This window comes from Callorhinus ursinus, unplaced genomic scaffold, assembly GCF_003265705.2.
Source record: "Callorhinus ursinus isolate GAN/ISIS: 27379988/994484 unplaced genomic scaffold, GSC_fseal_2.0 scaffold76, whole genome shotgun sequence".
Lineage (NCBI taxonomy): Eukaryota > Metazoa > Chordata > Mammalia > Carnivora > Otariidae > Callorhinus > Callorhinus ursinus.
The window spans coordinates 145,713-167,817 of record NW_027397138.1 but is presented as its reverse complement, the minus strand read 5'-3'; the positions used below and the strand labels follow the sequence as shown (position 1 = coordinate 167,817).

Genomic DNA, 22,105 nt, shown 5'->3' with positions numbered 1-22,105 from the left:
GTATGTAGCTGACAATAAATACATGTGAAATGAATGGTTGGCCTAATTTTAGAATAGTCAGTGGTATAACCTTCCTCAAAATCATAGTAGGGGACATAGTTACCTGGGCTACTGGCCAGTGTTTATACATTAATATGTTCAATAGCCTCCAAGATGGTCCCCAATGATACCTACTCCCTGGTGTTCATACCCCTCCCACAGTGTGTCAGGATTGGCCTATGAAGTCAACAGAGTATGGCAGAAGCAAAGGATTGTTGTTTCTGAGACTGGGTTGTGAAAGACTGTGGCTTATGTATTGGTTCTCACTCTCTTGGATCACTGTCTCTGGAGGAATCCAGCTGCTGTGACTTGAGAATACATAGGCAGCCTAAGGAAAGGCCAAGGTGGCAAGGAACTAAGCCTCTGGCCAATAGCCAACCGACTGCTGCCAACAACCATGTCAAATCAGCTCAGAAGCAGATCCTCCATCCCTACTCAAGTCTTGAAGTGACCGCAGCCCCAGCCACTGATTTTGAGTGCAATCTCCTGAGAGACCTTTCTGAATTCCCCACCCTTAAAAACTGTGAGATAAGAAAAATTTACTGTTTTCAGTGCTATGTTTTGGGGTAATTTGTTATGCATCAACAGATAATACAATTACCATCTAACTTTTGAACAAAAATCGTAATAAGAATTTTTATAGGAAATTCTAAGAGCTCAAGTCTGCAAATTCTTCTCCCTCCTGAAAGTTCTGAAAACATAAATACATGTTCTTTCTTCTGATGCACTATGGCCCCTTTTCTTTGCTACTCACTGAACAGTTACACACACATGTCACTACAGGAGGGCACAGATGCAGAATTATAGTTCTGTTTATTCTGAAAAAGGTCCAGGGTAGGGAACAGTATCCACCTCCCCCAAGGGAGGGAAGAAATATTCTTACAATTTTTTTAGAAAAAAAAAAAAATCTTCCCGCTGACATGAAATTAATTTTGATTCTATTTTAAATTTTTAGGAACTTACATTCAATAGTGGAGGAAATATAACCCATAAAACAAAATAATTAGGTATGTTTCGGATTGAAAAAGCACCACGAAGTCAATGAGCATATAACAACTCATACATAGAAGGCCAACCCTGAGACAGAACCAGTTGAGATTTTTCGGAATACGGCCAAGTGCCTAGAGTGGTACCTCACTCAAAAGGAACATTCATCAGGAAAAATTACCAGCTCATCCCACAGAAGCCACAGGGAGCTTTCGGAATGGCCTAGGGAGATAAGAGACATGCAAACTAGGCAAGATGATTTCACGGCATGATGCTTTTCCATCAAATGACTGTTGTAGGTTAGGATACATCTATGGAATGCCTGCAGTTCAACAAGGGGGGAAATGAAATAAAATGGAATTAACTCCTTGTCATACCTGATTGGCAAATGTCACCGGTCAATTAATGCCCCACTACAAAACTAACAATGAGGTACAATCAAAGGTCTGATGACATACCAGGAGACTGAGAGAAGGGAGTCATTACGAAAGGTACTACTTAGAGGATCACCACAGCCCCAAAGCAGCTCTGTTCCGCTGACTGAACAGTGGAACTTTTAGAATCTTAAATCACAAGAGGAAGATGTCAAAGTTCAACCCCTCCTTTTGGACATTTAAATTCTTGAAACTCCTGTAGGTCACCATCTCCTCAAAAGGTTAATATGTATTTTGTGGCACTTGCCTAAATTCCTCCCGGAGATAAAAGAAATAGACATATTTGTGATAGGCTTCCCTTCATCAAATTTCTGAATATATCTCTGTATTCACAAGTCAGTGAGAGTTTGGGATATTATTTATGTTCTCCTAATGGAACTAGTAAAGTCTCCAGAATGTAGAGTGCCCAGGAGATGTGTCTATAGAACACTTTTATTCTAAATATAGAAGACTTTTAGGGCATAAACTATTTCCTCAGCATACTGGACTGCTTCTCTTTGAGCTGTTCTGGTTGATCATGTAAATATGTGTAGAAGCCATCGTTCCCTCCATGTGTGTTTGATGGGCATCTGTCAAAGTAAAATGACCTAGCAGTTCCATTTCTTCTCCCCCTCAATTACCAGTATGACTGGACCATCAAATTAAGCAACTAAATGCCAAATTTTCTTTTTTTAGATCATGCATAGTTTTGAGTTAGATGAGTGGAAAAATAGTCCTGAAGTCTGAGCTTTTTTTTTTTTTTTAATAACAACTTTTCAACAGTTAAACTGCTCTTGGTAAATATGAGTAAAGAAAGTGAGCCCCCGTCCCAGCACATGTTTACAACTAAGTTAAAGGCTCTTAAAAATAGGGTGTTTGATGGTCCACTGCCAAAATACGAACTCCAGCAGCCTGGAGTGCACAGCTAATAATAAAGAGTCAGTGTCGCTATGAAAATCCCCCAGATGCAGCTCCAAATCAGCTTTACCCTTTTCACCAAGAGGTTCCCCACAATGAAACGGAGACATAAATTTGGAGGTCGAGGTCAAGGTAGGAGGGGAGGAAGCCTCAAAATGGTAGGAGGTCGCTGAAAAACAAAGTAACAAATTGCTGGACTGGGCTCAAAACAAAAGTGCAAAACAGAACAAAAAGAGTTCAGCTGCTGCTAGAAGACCGCTTGCCTTTGAGAAAAGAGGAAAATGCTTAGATAGCTAACAAAATAAGTAACAGAACTCCAAGGTGAAGGAAATATGTTAGGCATGAAGAAAGCTACGTGTGCTTTCTGTTCAGGTTCCCAAAACCAGAATGAACGGATACACAAAGAAAGGAAACACTTGGATGTCCTAGAACTGGCTGCTCTGTGTAGAGTGAAGAATTACACTACCTAGTTTCAGTGGATTCTTCTTCCTGCCACCACAAGCCTCACCGTCACGTTCTTTGGCCCTTGAGTGTTTGGAGAACCTGACAAATTATGGTATTTGTCCACACTGCATATGCATATATGCCATCACACAAAACTTTGCAATTAATTTAGAGAATTGACATACTCAAGATGCTCTGTCACTTATCTTCTAGGGTAAAAGGAAGCTATTGATGAGAAAGTATTTCCCAAGAGAGCACAGAACTTGTCTTAATTGCTACTCTATTTTGGCACCTAAAATGGGGCTGGGACATCATACCTCAACACATATTCTGGTGATCTCACGTTTGGGGCATCATTTTCCCATTTCTACACTGTTTCTGTCTCTGCTTCTACCAAAAAACGGAATACTGATCATAAGTAATAGTCTCTCCAGAATTTCCACATAAGTGGGGCTTAGGGGCAAATCTGGTTGCAAGTCAGGGAGGGAACGAAGCTGAGTTTGCACTGCACTTTATAAAATACTGAAAGAAAAAAAATTCAGTCACCTTCTCCCTGAGCTCTCAGAACAGAGGTTATAATGTCTTCAAGGAACTACCAGTCTTTAAGGCACTTACAACCTAAAGCTACAATGTATTTAACCTATTTAAACCTAACTTCATAAAGTGGTGTCATCAGATCCCCCACATGTGGATTCCTGGTCCTGAAGAATCCATTCCAGGGGCTTGTCAGCCATGTTGCCTTCTCTCTGCCCACGGCAGATATCAATAATGAACCACCATGGCCCTCTTCCCACCAAGCTTGGATATCACCTTAGAACCCTCCTCAGAGCCCTCCAGGGGGTTACTACCAACCTCCCTTGGCATGCAAGTCAAAACCTATTTGTCACTCACAGACCTTACATGTTCAAGTGTGTTCCACCTCTTGAAAACCAGGAGGCTGGAAACGGTCTCAAAGAGTAATCTGTAGCCCCTAGGCATTCATTCTGAATTTCATCTGCACCTCAGACAATGAGTTAGCTCTAATCACTAACTTTCAAATACCTTGTTGCACTTGGGCTTCCAAACCCAGGCCTGAGTCATGTGTGAGCTGGAGTCTGATATTACCTGCGTCGTGACCTTCTCCTATATGCAGTAGGAAACTAAACATACTAAACACATGGGCAGTGGCATCATCCTGCTTTGTTCAAATCCTGACTCCACTACTTGTGGCTGAGTGACTTGGGCATGTGCCTTCCTCATCTGTCAAATGGAAATAAGATTGTACCTACTTCATCATGTGATTATGAGGACACTTGAGTTCATACTCTAAAAACACTTAGAAGAGTCCCCGACATGTTAAACACTTAATGACTGTGATTTAAAAACAAAACAAACACTGAACCAAAAGGCTCTCTCGAAGAGCGGTGTCTCACATCAGGTGAATGGTACGTTTAGTCACAGAAATAGAAAGGATTGGGGTCCTTCAAAAATTCATGCTCCCCACAGTTTAATTTCAACAAACATTTACTTACTAGGTATCTGGCAATGTTGCAAGCCCTAGAAATATAAAGATAAATAAGATATATTCCACTTTGAAGCAAAATCCCATCAATTACGAACTCTTGCATTTTCTCCGGGTAATGAGAAAACCCCCATCAGCATGAAAAACAGATTCAACTTGGATCTGAATGGATTCAAAAATCACTTTTCAGCAAAGAGCTGCAGTTCTCTCCCTTAAGTTCCATCTAACATACTCATTCCAAAATAAGCAAGAGCACTGAGAAAAACTTAGACCAATCTCGGTTACAGAGGCAAAGCTGCTTCTTTGATTCCAGATCAAGTTTCTATTCATAACAACCTTGTAGCCCTCTCTCCCAAGACCTATGAGTTGGCTCACTAGATCCACAAGAAATACGGTTAGCAAATTGTGGGCTTTCCTAAATTAAAAAAAGCTTTCTTGCCTTGCCTTGTATTCATTTTTACAAATTAATAAATTTTTAAAAAGAAAAAAACCCAAAAAACAAGACTGCCTTTTTTCAGCCTCCCTTATTCTAGATTTGATGTGCCCTGGGTGCCTGACATCCTCATTCCATTCATGATTGACATTCTTTCTAGGAGAGTCATGGCTTCAAATCATGTGTGGGTATGCTTCTGGAAGCGCAAGACATTCAATGCCCTCATCTTAGATGCAAATTCAGTGATGTATTTGGGGCTCAGCTCCTCCACTTTGTCAGCTGTGTGCCCTGCACAGACAGGCCCAGGGGTCAGGAGGGTGCATCTCTGCTCACTAGTGGAGTTAGTGTAGGCCAGTTTGAGTTCCTTTACCAGTCTCTAAAATGGAAATAATAATGCCCCAGAGAACAAACTGAGATGATGGGTGCATCCATACTTTGTAAACTGCAAATCTGTTATTCAAAAGTAAGATATTATTAGCATTTCTCAACTTCTCTGAGTCTTGTTTCCCATATGTAAAATTTTAAAAAGCTACACTTGCCTTATTTATGTTTTTAGAGTGGGGAGGGCAGAGGGAGAAGGAGAAAGAGAACCCTAAGCAGGCTCCCCACCCAGTGCTGAGCCCAACAGGGGGCTTGACCTCACAACCCTGAGATCATGACCTGAGCCGAAATCAAGAATCAGACACTAACCGACTGAACCACACAGGCACTCTGTCCACTTGCCTTATTTATAGCATAGGGTTTCCGTGTGGGCAATATGGGTTGCGTACATGTAAGAGGGTATTATTACAAAGATTGCAAATTACACTTACTGCTTTGGCCTGCCCCCTCCCCCCCCAACCAGGACCTACTTCCTCGACCTCCTTTTGGTCCTGATGCTAATTTCCTATTTGTTTTCTATTGCAAAGGAGGGGCCATATTCTTCTTTCCCCCCCCCCCGCAAGGTTGCCTTTCCGTAGTTCCTCTTTAATTCTCAAATCTCAGTGACTTCTAACGAAATGATCACAATAGCTCCAAAGCACAGACGATGATGCTGACATGACCACCTTCCGCCCTAGGAGCATGAGAACCCGCATTTTGCACAGACTGGCCAGAGCAGACCGCAGTGCAGGCAGCTGTCCAGGCACTGGCAAAGGAGCCCATCTCCTATTCTGAGGGTAGCTGTTTGTTTATGCTTATCACTTTCTACTTCCTGAAGTGTTTCCCAGATCTGCTTCCGTTTAATTAATCCCAATCAATCTCCAATCAGCTGCTTGAAGGAACAAAGAGCGGTGCGCTGTATCACTAGTTAAATTTATCTCATTCCTTTGTTTTACGCTCTGTCCTCCCCTGCCCGCCATTATAATGTAAACTCCATCAAATAAGAACTTTGTCTCTCCTGTGTGTCGCAAGGGACTAACGCAGGACCCAGCATATAGCAGTCGCTCGGTATATGTAACTTCTCCATCATCCTTGTCCTTGTACCAAGGTTTTCTACCGAGGAGAGGCTGGGCTTTGGAATTTCAATCTGGGAAAAATCTTAAACGATCATCACACTCTTGTGTCTTTCAAATGGCTGTAGCACTAGAACCATGTTTTTAATCACATTAAAGGATATCTATACCTATAAATATGGCTCTCTCTCTATATATACTTTAGTGTGATTAAAAACTTGGAGTTTTATATGTATAAAATGCATAATCCAACAGGAGGTGGGGACTTCGGAGGCCCACCACGCGTTCTTCGTTCTCTCTTTCATACCTCCGTTCCTGAAAGACTCATAAGACATCTCTAGTTTGGGGCGCCTGGGGGGCTCAGTCAGTTAAGCGTCTGCCTTTGGCTCATGTCATGATCCCAGAGTCCTGGGATGGAGCCCCGCATCGGACTCCCTACTCGGTGGAGAGCCTGCTTCTCTCTCTGCCCCTCACCCCACTCATGCTTGCTCTCTCTTTCTCTCAAAATCTTAAAAAAAAAAAAAAAGAAAGAAAGACATCTCTAGTTTCAAAGCCATTGATTTGATCATTCATTCAACAAATATTTACTGTGGATCCAAAATGCTCCAGGAACTGCTAAGGGCTGGGGCACATGTAGTGAACGAGACTGACAAGCTTCCTGGTCTCAAGGAGCTTGTGTTCCAGTGGGGAAAGGTAGGAAATGCACCAGCAAACAAGGAAGTGACATAAATTCAAATAGTGATAAAAGTTATGAAGACAACACCTCCATAGTGATAGGGGAGGAGGAGAGAGAAAGAGAGATCAACTGTGTAGTGTACGTTGAGTTAGGATAGCCAGGAAGGTCTCTCCAAGCAGGTGATATTTGAGCTGAATCCTGTATGACAAGAATAGTCCAGCCAAGCAAAGTGCTGTGGAATCCAACATTTCTGGGTAGCAGATGGGGAAACTAAGCAGCAAAGGAGGGGTGACTGGCCACAAGGTCATTCTTTTAGTTAGCAGTAAAACTTGGACCAGAATGGAGGTGCCTTGTCACTTTACACTTAGCACTATGATACAATGTTCTCTTTCCTAGTTTCTGCAACTTGGCATACTCTTGTCTTCTGGAGCAATTTCCTTTAAAACTGATCTTCTTTCCCATACTTTTTAATGTATTCATTCTGTGTTCTTGGGTAAGTCACCCACTAACCAATTTGAGTCCATATACTAAAAATAATCATGGTAAAAAAGGGTGTGTGTGTGGGGGGGGTGTGTGTGCAGATACCTGTGTGTAATGGGGACCTGGGGTACGTTTTCTAAGCAAAAGTAAGACTAGATCTATTGGAAAAAAGGCATCTTGACTTCCTTTATCTTAGTATTTTTAAAAAAGAAAAAGCAATGTTGCGTAGCATAATACCAAGACATTTTCATCTAAAAAAAAGAATCTTAGAAGAAAAGCTAAGGAGTTTAAAAGTTACTAGACAAAATCACCATCTCTAAGGCTCTAATCTAACAGACAATGAAGCTGAATGTGTCTACCCTTGGAAACAAAATGGAATGACAGCCACAACCAAATGACCCTCTTGGCTTCCTGCTAGTTTCATCTTGGTTTGTGAAAGAAAATGTACTGGACTGGCCTGGAGCCCAAGATGGGCTCCACAGACCCCAAAGATTCTAGGAATCCTAAAGATGCAATTTGTAGAGCTGTGCTCTAACTAAATCAAGAGATAGGGAGGGAGGGAATGGTGCTATCAAAGAAATCCTCTAGGTTTAATATTTGGTTCGGTACATTTTCCTTTGTGGATTTGTTTGGAGCAGATCCTGTGCATTCCTTTTTTTTTTTTTTTCCACTTCTATTAAATCCCTAAACAGATCTGAGTTTTAAGGGCTTAGGGCTGCCCTTGGGAAATAGGTGATTACACTCTCTGCTTAGGGTTTTAGTGATAAGAAAAAAAAAAGAGGCAGTGGATTGAATTCCCCTCCCCCAGACCAATTTCTCAGTGACTCTCTTTTGTGCTCCTCTTGAAAGCAGAAACATATTTTTAAAATGAAGTGGTGACACGTATAAAATCCCACCCATTAATCTGCACTTTTCAGTTGTGTGTATATGAGAGACAGACAGACTAGTCAATACCTAAGGAAGGCAGGCTCCGTTAAGAGTCTTTTCCTTTGCATTTTACATTTTATATTTCATGAATTATTTCACAGGGGTACTCATTTGGGAACCTTCTCTACCCACAGAAATGTTCCAAGGGTAGCTGGGATAATCTAGGCAAACAAAAATAGTACTTCCTCTAAAAAGAGATTTAATGAATCAAACTCTAGGCCTACAACTGTGTTTTTCATACTGAAACCCTAAGCTCCAACAAATAGGGTCAGCGACGGAGTGATTTGTTCATGACTCCCAGGAAGTGTGTTAAGCAATTAATAGGGCTGTGCGCTCGGCCTTTGCCACAGCTGGACCTTGCTCCCAAGATTACTTCAGACCCTCCTCACTAGTATTTCCTTTAAAAAACAAAACACCCTCCCCCTTGTCACCTTTCCTTCTTTCAGTTCTTCCTAACAGATACATTTAAAGGAGAGATTGAAATGTGAAAAGCAAAAGTGAAATACCAGGGAACTTATTCGAAGTGTATCCACCTAAAAGGGGCCTCCGAGGTGATCCAAGCCACTCACCAGGTGTCCCCTATTGTTTTTCCAAGAAGGAAAGTAAGTACCAAGGAGGTAAAAGGACTTGGCTAAGTTGCCCGACTAGTTAGTATCACTAGGACCTTCAAATCTAATTCCTAGCCCAGGACTCTCTGACCATATCACTGATAAGTATGGGTAAGTAGAATATAGTGTCACTCTACCATGTCCTCTCTGTTGATTCACTTATTGGGAAGTGTAGGTGGGAAGAATGAGGGACTGGGAAGAATGTGCTACAAAAAAAAAAAAGAAAGAAAGAAAGAAAGAAAGAAGAAAAAGAAAAGGTGAGTTCAGAAACACGGCTCTTCAAGATGGAACATGCTTACCTTTTCCCCCGCACGCTGTTGGAGCTAGCAAAGCCTTCTGTGACCTAGAAGATCGAATGCAATTACATCGCCCATCTATATTTGCTATGCTGTTTGACTCTCCCAAGGGCAGCATAGCAGTACAAGGGGGAGTGACATCTTTATGAGGTTAACCCTTTTCTATTTTAAGGGGAGACTACCGAAGGCAGATGTGTTCCCTGGAGCGTAACAAGAATGCTGGAAATTTGGTAGTTAGGAGGCATGACAGCACCAGGCCATCATCCAGGAGGGAAAAAAATAAATTGCTGTTCCGAGGAACGGCAAGCTGGGAGAGCCTCTAAGGAAGTTGATGCACATGAAGTGAGAGTGATAAAGATGACAAAGGGAGATGACAAAGGAAGGGGGTCTCAAATCAGAGCCCAGGGAGAAGGGACAAAGGAGCAAGCAAGGAAAGGAATGTTTGTGAAGCTCCCCCACGGGCCAGACCACACACTAGCTGCTCCCGTGTATTATCTCATTTAATCCTCGCAAGCTTTGGCACAGTTTCTACCACCATGAAAGCAGAAAATGAGTCTCGGAGATGTTAAGTTACCAGCGCTGATGAAGCCATCACCCCTGCTAAGGTTTCCCAGCTCCAATTCACTTAACCTTTGCTAAGTTACAAACCACCCCAGGCCACCCCAAAAACTTACTGGCTGCAAATCATGATGTGATGTTTCCCATGATTCTCTACGTTGGCTGGACGGTTCCTCTGCTGACTTCACGGGGGCTCACTCACTCGTGTGGCTCACGGAGTTGGGAGGATGGGCTGGCACGAGATGGCCTCACTCTCGTGTTGGCAGCTGGTGCTGGTCAGTGACGGGTACCTTCGTCCTCTGCATGTGGACACTCATCCTCCAGTTGGCTACACCACCTTCTTTATATGGTGGTCTCAGTGCTCCAAAGAGCTTTTCTTAACCACTTTATTGAGCTATGATTGACATATAAACACCTGTACTTATTTAATACATACAACTCTGTAAGTCTGGGGATAAGTGTACATCCATGAAACTACCACCATCACCAAGGCCATAACCATACCTATCACTTCCCAAAGTTTTCTCCTGCCCTCTTTATTATTTTTACTATTATCTGTGGTAAGAACACTTAACATAACACTTTCCCTCTTAACAAATGTTAAGTCAAGGAGGGCTTCTTGGGATGCCTGGGCTCAGTCATTAAGTGTCTGCCTTCGGCTCAGGTCATGATCCCAGGCTGCTGGGATCGAGTCCCACATCCGGCTCCCTGCTCAACAGGGAGCCTGCTTCTCCCTCTGCCCCTCCCCCTGCTTGTGCTCTCTCTCTCTCTCTCTGACAAATAAGTAAATAAAATCTTTTAAATCAATCAATCAAACTTTTTTTTAAAAGTCTTTAATAAAAGGACAACTCTTTATAACCCAGAATAAAAAACTTGAGTTCTAGTCCAGCCTCTACTACTCTTTTAAATGGGCTTTAATTTTTTCATCTGTGAGTGAAGAATTTGGTCTGTTTTCTCTCCAAGGGCTTATGCTACTCCATAAATTGATAAAATAGTGTCCTCTTTTCAGATCAGTATGAAACAGCCCTCTTGGGGGCTGGGCAGGATGGAGATGAGAAATGACTAGAAATGAGATGGCCTGTATTTAACATACTCCCTTTCATTGCTGTGGGTACAGAATTTGGGAGGCAGTGAGCAAAGGAATTACCTCTTCCCATGGTTGGTTAAAATCTTCCATGATCTGGGTGCTGCTCTGACCATTTCCATTTATTATATGCTAAGCCAGCGTGGGTCCCTCAGCGTCATACCAAGGATTAGAGTACTAGTCCTTGCTCTAAGGGCTTCTAGACCTGGTTAGCCATAACAACTCCTAAGCAACACACACTCACACCAGCTAAGCAGACAGGAGGTAAAAAGACTCCTGAGCTGGTCTCTTCCTGAGGGAAATGCTTAGCTGGGATCTCTCTCAGAAAGATATTGTTGCCTCATCTATGGAAGATCAAGTTCCCAAGGAGAAAACTAATGTTTAATTTAGCACAAAGACAGTTCAGAATCTCTCTGGGGGACGGAGCCTGCAAACAGATCCACATGCAAAGAATCTAAGCGAGAAAAGGAAGCTCTCTTTGGTGCAGTAGCTACAGGACTTGGGCGCAAACTTCACTCAGCTATTGCCTCTGCCTGTTGTTTCTGTCAGGAGGACCGCTGCTCTTTCCTGTTTACTCTGATGTCTGTACTTTGTACTTTTTCAACACTTCTGTGAAACAACCAAATGGGATAATACCACTAGCACATGCTTTTGCTGTCTGAAATTACATGGTGCAGTGTGGCAATCAAACGTGCAAGCCTTAGCTGGTTTAGCAAGTATTGGTCCACTTAGGTGAACAACAACATCAACAAGAAACTTTGTGTCTCAGCTGCTTAGCCAGAGAATGCTTTCATTTCTTATGTAATTGAGACTCCAGAGACCTCCAGAAATGAGCAGTGCACATTCATTTAAGTATGGCAATCATCATTCCAAAGACAGTACAGGTACATACTGTATTCAATTAAGCCACGTCTTTGCACTCTGGTTACCACGGTGTTAAGAGATTATACTGCTATTCAAAAGTCTCCTGGTAAGTTATTAGAAGTTGTAGCAAACTTTTGCCTGAAGTAAATTTTCTGAAAAGGTAAAAACCAGCACAAACAAAACCAAACCCAGGCATGTAATTAACTTTCCATTCAAATCCATCAGAACCACCTGAAGAGAACTTTGCGGTGCAATGAGGAATTCAAGGTGTTGGGCTGCCTGCAGGCGACAGTCCACAAATAAAACCCAGCCATATTTCTGACAGAAGAGACTTTTTAAAATGACAATGTTAATGATTCTCTATCAACGTATGAACCTGCCATGACGACTCAGGAAGCGAGAACACTGTTAAAACAATATAAAACAAAACAAACCCAACACGAGGTTGACTCTACATTTCCTAAGAATATTACACTTCCAGAGGAGGCGGGGGATTGAGTGTAAACGATGGGGAACAAACACCCTCACAAAAAAAATTCTGACTACATTCTTTGCTCGGAGTGAGAACCAATAAATCCATCCTTGCCCAAACACCATCCACCCAACAAGACTATTCCTATTCTCATCCTGTCACTTCTTCAGAGAAACATCATACTTTTGATGAAGAATCGTCCTCAACAAAACTTGCTTTGAAGCCTTAGCAACATTTTCCTCATGTTTCTTATGGAGTCAACCTTTAGGTGGTACTGAGCAAAGAAGAGAGTCTAAGCTAAGAACCACATCGAGGCGTGAAATTTTCCACATGCCCCACGTCAGGGGTGGAAAGAGGACAAACTCCTGTTGCCGCTCATTTGTGGTTGCAGGGAGTTAACTGATTCCTTAGTGACTTGAGCCAGGGATTTGGCTTTCAAAAGCATAATTTTAAATCTCCACAGGAGGGAACTTCTAACTCTTTGTGACTCCGTGACCAGATTCACTTAAGAATTATTCAGCAGTCTGAATTAATAATTCAGTTTAGTTGGTAAATGTGGACTAATCAGTTCTAATGATTCCAAACTCTCAATAGATGGTTTAAATGTCTCACTTACCCACGAAGCCCATATGCCACACTTGCTAGGCAACTGAATGGAAAACCAGCCTCTATTCCAGAAGGAGTCAAATAAACACTCTAGTCAAGTTCTAGATCAGAGGTCCTAGAATCCCAGGAATGGAAGGGTTATTCATTGATCCTGTTCTCAGGAAGAACACTATTAATCCCATGCCAGGGAAATATAAATCTATCCCAGATGACACCTCCATATTAAACTATTTAGAGAAACTGGATAATATGGCATCCATTGCTAACCATTTTAATTAATACTAAAGAGAAAAACCATGCCCCCACAAAACGTCTCTCACACATTCTAAAGATGGAATCCTGAGCTGGAAAGAACCATGAATCTGACTCAAGCATGTCACCTTTCACAATAACAACAACAGCTAAATTTTACTGAGACTCTACTAGGTGTCAGGCAATTACCTCATTTAATCAACAACCCAGAGTAGTTCTATTACTATAATTCCATTTTACAGCTGAGGAAACTGAGGCAGGAGAGTTTGATTGACTTAATTAACCAAGAAGACATAGCTATTCAATGGTAGAGTTGTGATCTGAAACCAGGTAGTCTCACCCGTGATCCCAGGCTCTTAACTGCTATGCCACCTTGCCTCCTTAAGCCAACTTTCACACCTCTATTTCCAACCCTATCCACACCCCTCTTAGACGTAAATACTAAGAGAGCAAAGGCTACATCAAATTGCTCACCATGGATACATGAACTTTCATGGCACAGAATTACTGCACAACAATACTTTACTGAATTAATAGATAATTTCCAAACTCCGTAAAGCACCCACGTCCACAATCTTGATGTAAAATTTCAGGACCCTTGCTAAAATCATTAAGACCCACAGAGAGCACAGTGCATGTAAATACTGTTATTTGCCCATATTCATAGCCATTCCTTCAGCAATTTGGCAGGGCCCAACTCTCTAGCCTTTTTTAAGACTTGTGGAGAATATGTGAACATCTCTTTTCATCCCCTCTATAAGGAAATGGAACAGCTTTGAGTCTTTCACATCTGCCCCTTAGATACATGTAGAAAGGGTGGAAGCTGGCAGCCATAGTGAGCCCATTCACTATGGTCAGCATCCCAACATCATACCTTCAATCAGAAAGCGTTGGCTTTTCTCCTCTGCCATCTTTTCCATAGAGTACCTTCCCTGTGCCATGTGAACATGGACCACATAAGGGGGAAATGTATCCCACTGAAGCTTAGGACAAGTACATGATATGGAACACATCTGCATTAAAAAGCAAGCAAGCAAGCAAGCAAGTAAATCTCAAAGGCCATCTGGAATCACAGCTCCTCATAAGGTTTCTGCTCACAATTTTTTTTTTTTTTAATGAAAAGACTTTTGTCAAGTTTATAAAAAGGCAAACTCATTTATTGGGAAGCTAAGTTTACACATCAAGAGAAGATACTTTTGCCCACAGGGCAATTCTTACTTGCACTGGAAGGCCTAGCGAGCCTGGGAAGAGAGGTGTGTGTCATTGGTTCTGCTTCTTTTAGTTTCTTTTCTGTGTCTAGCGAGCGTGCTTTTAAAACCATCTCCTTTCCATGCCAAAGGCCATGTCATGCTGTATATAACTCACCGGGAATAAGGGAAGTGTGTAAATAGCAAGGCATTAAGCAGCTCAAGGGACTTGAAGATAGGTAATACAGAACACTTAGGCAATGTGCTCTGAGAAGAGGCTGCTGGAGGGGAAGTGTAATACTTGTCTTCAAGTGTATGAAGGATTATTATTGCTTTATAGATGCTGACTCCTCCGAGGCTTCCTTGCTCTACCATTTTCCAGGGCTACTGACATACACTTGCCAGAGCTTCATCCCCTCCAGGAGTGGATCAACCTCACCTGTCCCCCTCAGTACTCACCACCAAGCCCGTCAGTCAGGCTCCACTCTGTCCCACACCTGACGTTGATACCCATCTGCCCTCTGCTACCCCATCCCACATTTCCACAGGCTCCCTCCTCCCAGGCCCTGCTGCTGACCCACACAGAGCTCTCCCTGCCCCAGGTCTGAAGTTCTCTCCTACCAACTCCTAACAGTACTCACATTTTGAGCACCTACTGTGTGTCTGGCACTGTGCTGAATGTTCTGTTAAAGAGCACTAGCTTTGTTTTCCAGATGAAGATACCGATGCCCAAGAAGAATAAAGTTATTTCTCCAAGCTCATAAAGCTAGTAGGTGTGAAGTGGGATCCGAATACAGGTCAAAATATAAATCTGTGCACTAAATTCTTCCATTTACTATTTCTCTAAGTCTCAGTTTCCTTATTCATGAAGTGGGGCAAGTGTTGCTTATTCACCAGGGTTGTTTTTTTTTTTTTAAGGCATTATATAAAAAAGTGCCTGGGACATTCGAGGGCTCAATAAATATTTATTCCTTTTTTCTTCTGATTTTCTACATCAGTTTTGGTCCACCCACCTAGTTAGTACTTGTACCGTTCCTTTATCGATGTGGTCTTGATTTGCCCAGCAGACTGGTAAGCGAGTAGGACTATGTCCTTAGCAGTATTTCTCCCTATTCTCCCACAGAGCCTGTTAGAGTGTGAGGGAAATTAGCATGAAAATGCAGAAGAAAGAATTTGGAATTGTTTTCATTAAACATGATCCAGCCTATGAACACATATAAGGACCTGTATTAAAGAACAAGGAAGTAGTAGAATCCACTCAGGATAGCTTCATTGCCATGCATGGCAGAATGGATGATTTTTTAAAATTTCCATCCAGGCTTTGAGATTAAATAGCAGCGTGAAAAACAAACACACACAACAACAATTAAAAACAGGAACAGCTAATCATAGCTGCTCTTTTAGTCATATTTAATTATTATGTCTTAGACCATTTGAAAACCCATGTTTGTCTTGGTAACTTACAAAAGGTTTACAGGCATAGGGAAGCCACACAATATTAAACTTCAAGGTTTAGAACTCTAAGGTTTGAAAAACATCGCCTAACAAGGACATTATTTCAAAGAACACAGATGCCTTCTGTAAACAAACATTGACCCAAACAAGCAAGGCATCTTGCCTGACACAACAGCCCTCGCTGTCAAAGCAAGCTTTCTGACCATTTTTGATAAAGGATTGTGCCAACTTCTCTCTCCACTTGAACTCTTTTGCCTTTGTGAGATCTTATAATTATATTTACTTGAAAGAAGTAGTAGGAAGGTCCTGGAGAGATAAGAACTCTCCCTTTATTACTTTGTTCTGGAAAACAGAACAAAAATAGGTCAGTTCTTACGGAAATGATGGCTGCATATATAAATAATGTAAACACTCCTATCACTGTCCTGGGGAGGATATTTATCATGTAGACAGCTAGAGACACCCAGATCTGGCCAATGAACTGTTTCTGTTCTCAAACCCCCACATACAGCTCTCAGATTGTGAACTGTCAATTGGAAACTTGATTATCATCAGTTAAAAATAACCAGGGAACTCTGGCAATAATTTAACTTGTTTGACTTTCTTAAGCTAACAATTAACATTTTAGACTATTGTTGACAAAATATTTAACTTTCCCATGCCATTTGTGCAAACGACTTTTCTAATATTCCTTAGCCGCCCTGGTGGACACACCTTTCCCAAGCTGCTCTGGTCCGGGCAGTGGCCTGTAAAGGACATGCGCGCAAAGACCCTAAACACTTTCACAACATTGCACATTTTAACTAAGAGTCCCTGGGACCTTCAGGAACACTTAAGCACACTGATACTCAGCCTTATCTCGGCAGAGCTAAATTTGAAATACCAATCCCTCTATTTACAATAAAAGCTATTTCACCATTTAAAATAGACAGCTGAAAGCTCAAGTATACTTTTAATCCCTGGAAAAACTGGTATTATGATTCGTTGCTTGGTAGCTTATTATTAGCAATACTAGCAATAACGCCTTGCGTTTCTGCAGTGCTTTACTTTTCCCAACGCCTGGTCAGAAACACACATTCATTTGCTTCTCACAACAAGCTAGGACAGCAATACTGTTGTCTCTGTTTTACAGATGACTGCTAAGTAACTTGTCCTAGGTCACCCCGCTGGTTAGTGATCAAGCAGGCAAAGAATCAAGGAGGCAGACTCCTTGTCTGATCTGCTTTCTTTCCTCCACACTACGTTAGAGAAAAGATAATCTCTAAAGCCAAAGATGACTTGGAACCACTTATCTACCCATCCTAGCAACACAGTCTACGCAACAGAAAAAAGAGCTTGTCTCAGGCAAAAGGGAAAGATTAATAACGAACTGCAGAAGCTCTAAACCTTACTGTTCCATGGACCAGCAATTATTCAGTTTCACAGTTCATTCAAAGATTCAAACATACTTCACCAGAAAATGATTTAGTGCCTAAAGCCTGCTCCAAGTGGTTAGAAATGCATATCTGCTCAAAGCCCTATAATCCAGGGCCTCTGAAAGGCCCTATTCCTGTAGTCTCTGCAGCAATGGGGCTTCCCCTGAACTTGTACTTGAGCTAAATGAAGAAATTGGCTGAGTAAGGGCAGCAGAATTAGGCTCGCAATGTGGAGAGCATTAGAACTGGCTTGGAGGTTATTCTTGCATTGTTCTTGAAACTTAGGCTATTGGGAAAAACTCAGACATTATATATTTCTTGCAGTACAACAGCCCTTAAGCCAACGCGATCCCACAGACCAGAAGTTCCCCTGCCATCCACGTTCAAATATTACTGACTCCATACTAGGCATTGTCCTAGCAACTCTGCAGCATACAGGGCTTTCATCTGAGGATGCAGTGCATATTTGATTTTAGATGATCAATATTCTCTCTCTCTCTCTGAAAGGACCTTTATGGCCACTTATGGCATACGGATTAACTATTAAAGTGCTACACTGAACACACCCAGACAGAAATAAATCTGGTTACGGACACAGCAATAAAATTAAGAAAGAATTCTGCCACTCATTCCGCACAAAGACCCCTTTAAATTAATAGTGTTTCTGAAAATAAGAGGACCTCGCGTGAAGTGGGACCTGCAGACCTAATGGGCTTGATGAATCACTCCCCAATGCCCAGGCCTCCCTTCAAACACAATGTTATCAGGTTAATACAGTACTTGCATCACCATCTCTGAGTACCATGCTGAGTAACAAAGCTCCAAATTTAGAAGCTAAAATGGAGAAGGGAATTTCCAATAACCAAAAGGGGGGTGGGGGACCAACCTGTGCAATGCCACACGTTTCCAGTAAAAAGCAACCATCAGAAATACACTGTTCTTTTTATTCCTCACATGGCCCCCCTCTCATTCATCACTGTGCTCGGAGAGGGGTCTCCTCCAAGGCAACGTTTTAGGAGGTGGCTGGCGGTTAGGAGGGAGAGATCAGACTCTCTCTTAGAGCACGAGTGGTACAACAGCCACCTCTGGCTTCGGCAGCAGTAAGCCTTCAGTCAGGAGAGGCAGGAGCCGGTCCTCTCACTTCCTCCCAGCATGGATATTGCGATGGTAAAGTTACAATGACCACTGAGGTTGGTTGGTTTCATTTTGCATCCCAAAGCTCACCCCCCCCAAAAGAGGCAGCCTCATTTTACTTCCACGTTGGAGAAAAGAAAAAATCAAAAGAATACGGCCATAAGCAGATATGCCACCTTCCTTGCAGAGGCTGGGATAGGACTGCCACTTCCAGTCTCCCAGGCACCCAGGACAAGACATCGGTCTTCTGCACTGAAAAAGCCTGGGCGCCTCGTCCCCTGTATCATCCCCAGAAACACTTACCAGGAGACTGCGAAGTACACAAAGCAGTATTATTGGGAGACTTGCAGACAGATTATAAATTTACTGGGGACAATCAAGGCATTTAGATACTTTTGGCTGCAGATGCCAGGGACACACACACACACACACACACACACACACACACACACATACAAACGTCATTCTTCGCTCCATTCGAGTGACTTCCCCTGACCCCCACTCCCATTCACCTCAGCAGCTCCCTTTCACAAAACAAACTCCCACTGCTCTCCTAGGGAATTCCAGGGAGAGGTGGGGATGGAACAGGTGCTAGGGAAGGGAAATTAGGCCTTGACGCTCTAATAGGACCTCACAGGTTAACTGTGTTCACGGATGAGACAGCAAACACCGGGCAGTTTAACTGTTAGCAGTTAGTTTTCATCTGGAACTTGTGCCAGGAAGTTGCAGTTCTAGGCGACCCAAGCAAAATGTGTGTGTGGTGGGACAGAAGACCACTACCCTAGCTCCTAGAACTTCTGGAAACTTCATCACCCCACACCTGGGCTAGGGATCAGGGGGAGCCACAAAGAAGCATCCCATAGGCCGGGCCGGGCTGGGGCGGGGGTGTCCTCTCTCTAGAGCTCCTTTTCAAGTTCCTTTGGAAAAGGGAGTTCGACGCGCTGCCCTCCTCTTCTTTGGGCTTTTTGAGTACTTTTAGACTCACATGGCCATTTCCCGTTGCTGACTTTCATTAGGGCTGGCTTGGGCAAACTGGAAACTGCGCTGTGAGCGGACACAGAACATCAGGGGCCCCACAGACCTCAGAAATGGAGGAAGCCTGCCAGGCTGCGGGGCAGGGCTCCACCTTCTACCCAGAGGCCACTGGCCCGGCAGCTCCGGGGGAAGCCGTGCAGGGCGGGCAGTCACCTGACCCGGACTGGCACGGAGAACCAATGATTCAAGGGATACTCCCTCTGGGACGGGGTGTGTCTGTGCCTCTGAGGAAGAACTCCCAGCCAGAAACTTCATCAGAACTTTCAGGTTTGATGTCCTGTCACCAGGAGTGGCTGAAGACAAGGTACTTCCTAGGATGATAGCGTGGAGACAGCCCCTTCGTGCCTGCCCACGGTCATGAACACTGCCAGCTGGCGCTACCTGACTGTGGGGCCTGGGAAAAGAAGCGAGGTGGGAGGGCGCAGTGGGGGCGTCCGTGGGAAATCAGGGAGCAAGCCTCTCAGAAACATTCCCTCACTGGTCTTGGGGATGTTTTCCCCACAGTTCGATTTTGACTGAGGGGACACTCATGGAACTTCTCTGTGTTAGAGATCGCCACTTATGGTCTCTTAACCCAAGAAGGGGCCACTTCAAAGGGGGAAGGGGAAAGGAGAAAAGAAGGAAAAGGCTTCGATGAAGGTCAGCTGGACTGAGAGATACCTTCAGGCTGAAGAACGGCTTGTTGGACCTAATCAGAGCTGGCTAGCCAAAACAGGAGGATCTGTGAGGACAGGGCCTTCCTCAGTGGCTCACTCAGATCTTGCCAGCCTACCCACCTCTTGACTCCAGAGGGCCTCTGGAAAACTCGGGCTTTCTACTGCCTAAGCGACACCCTACGAGTGTAGGAAAGCCCCATGAATGAGTACCAGCAGAACTCGATGAGTAAGAGTGTAAAACCGCACCAACTGCCTACCCAGTGGCCTTGGAGGTAGTCAGGTAACACCTTGGCCCTTTTCATTGCTGTCCACTCCACCTCAGGCCAAGGCAAGCTCTACCCTCACAAATGACCACCGGACCACAGCCAGAATCATGAGAAAACCAGGTGCCTTACCGCAATCAGGGCTGAGTTCCTCTGGTCCCCAGGGGTTGAAGCTTGTGATTGCGGCTCCCCGTCGATCCCACCACCGCCACCATTACTGCTACTGTTCAGCAGGTGCTGTTGGTGGTGATGGTGATAGTCTGGTGGGGGCGGTGGGGCGGCTGTCGCTGCGGCTTGAGAGGCTGTAGGAGGGGCAGCAGGGGGCGGTGGAGGGGCGGTAGTGGTGGCCGCAGCAGTGGTGGCCTTGGTGTGCTTGCCAGCCTTCCTCGCCCCCTGGCCATGCTGTACCAGGCTCAGGAGCTGCAAGGTGCTCTCTCGTTCCCGGTCAGAGCTCTCAGCCCTACCACGTTCATAGCGTCCTTCACAGCTTAGGTGGTGCTGGCGGCAGACGGCGATCCGAGCCCGGAGGCGCTCCACGATAGCACTGTGCACTCTCGGGGTGACTGAGCCCCCTCCAAGGAGCCCCGCCCCAGGGGCCCCCCCTAGCCCTCCTGTGGGGGCCTGTGGGGGCGCTGTGTCCCCCATCTTACTGGACACAATGCTGCCTCTGGGATGGTGAGGTGGAAGGAGGCTACTGCTGGCTATTGCAGCCAAATCTGTTTTTGACAATGTGAGCTCAGTACTCAGGGCCACATGAATAGAGGTCTTCAGAGGTTGGGGGGAGCAGTGGAGAAGGTGTGGGGGAGGGGAGTTAGTAAAAACAGGGTGAGGAGACAGAACAGAAACCAATCGCAGAGGATTAGTTGGAAACAAACCCTTATCAACTTACTCTAATTGCATTTGACAGCTCTTGAGAAGTTGGACAGAGTTGATGGGGCTTTTTTTTTCCCCCACCACGCTGACGAGAGCCACTAGGTACTTTGTAAACACACGATCTGGAGGTTAGAGCAAGAATTCAGGGATTGTCAAGCCAGAGACAGAAACAGACAGCAAAGGGAATTGAGAGGGGTATTAATAGAGAGCTGGACTCCCCCTCACCTAGTTGTTTCAGAAAAAATTTTATGGGGATGTTTCTGCAGAGAAACACAGCTCTACCACGTCTATGTAACCTGCAGCCTTTACTTTTCCTTGGGTTAGAAAAAAAAAAGTGCTGTTTCAGAAAATTTTCGAAGTCAATGTTCAGAATGTACAAAAATCAAGAGAGGCTGTCTTTTGGCTTTTAATTTTTCCTCCCTTTCCTTTGGCTCCGGTGTTTTCTCCTCTTTGAGGTACTGTAGGATGTTGTCTTCTCCCAAACGAGGGAGATGGCTTTTCAATTGTTAACAATGTCAGTAATTGGACTTTTGGACCATGCTCTTTTCTTCAGTTAATCCAATCACCGGTAAAATCCTCATTCCCTCTAAGGTTTCCTAGCCTTAAATGAAAGCAGTCTGATCAAGTCGCTAGCCACTGAGAGAGATCCTTCAACACATTTTTTTCCTTCCCGCTTAGGCTTCCTCACCCCCGGCTCTATTCTAACAGTATCAAGAGAGAAAACTCTTCCGAGAGTAATTTACAAACGATGGTCAAACTTACAAACTTCCAGCCAATTGCACCGAGTCATGTCCAGCCACTTTTCTGTCCACTTTTGTACATTCCATCCCCGGCCAGTGGATCTGAGGGTCTGGACTCGCAATAAGCAATGTGGTTCTATCTCTTGTAGTGCTCCGCTTTATAGATGGGGGAAAAAAAAAAAAGTAGCTTGTATTTTCCTTTCTGTTTCCCGTCTGTTGTTAGCCGCTTTGCTGACACTGGCTCCGCCGCCCGGAGTCACGGCGATACACAGGCTTTCATTGTGCTCCGACAGGAGACGGAGAGAAAGAGAGAGAGAGTGAGACAGAGAGGGAGAAAGAGAGAGCCAGCAAGCTGC

General features: G+C 43.9%; 1 protein-coding gene across 1 annotated transcript in view; it reads right to left on the bottom strand.

Annotated features, from left to right (window-relative positions):
- The window catches only part of MAML2 (mastermind like transcriptional coactivator 2), a 341,184-nt gene extending 319,079 nt beyond the window's left edge, over positions 1–22,105 (bottom strand). Inside the window, exon 1 of the mRNA XM_025893542.2 lies at positions 20,269–22,105. Coding sequence (XP_025749327.2) covers positions 20,269–20,781 — 513 coding nt within the window. The 5' untranslated portion in view covers positions 20,782–22,105. The remainder of the gene's footprint in view (positions 1–20,268) is intronic.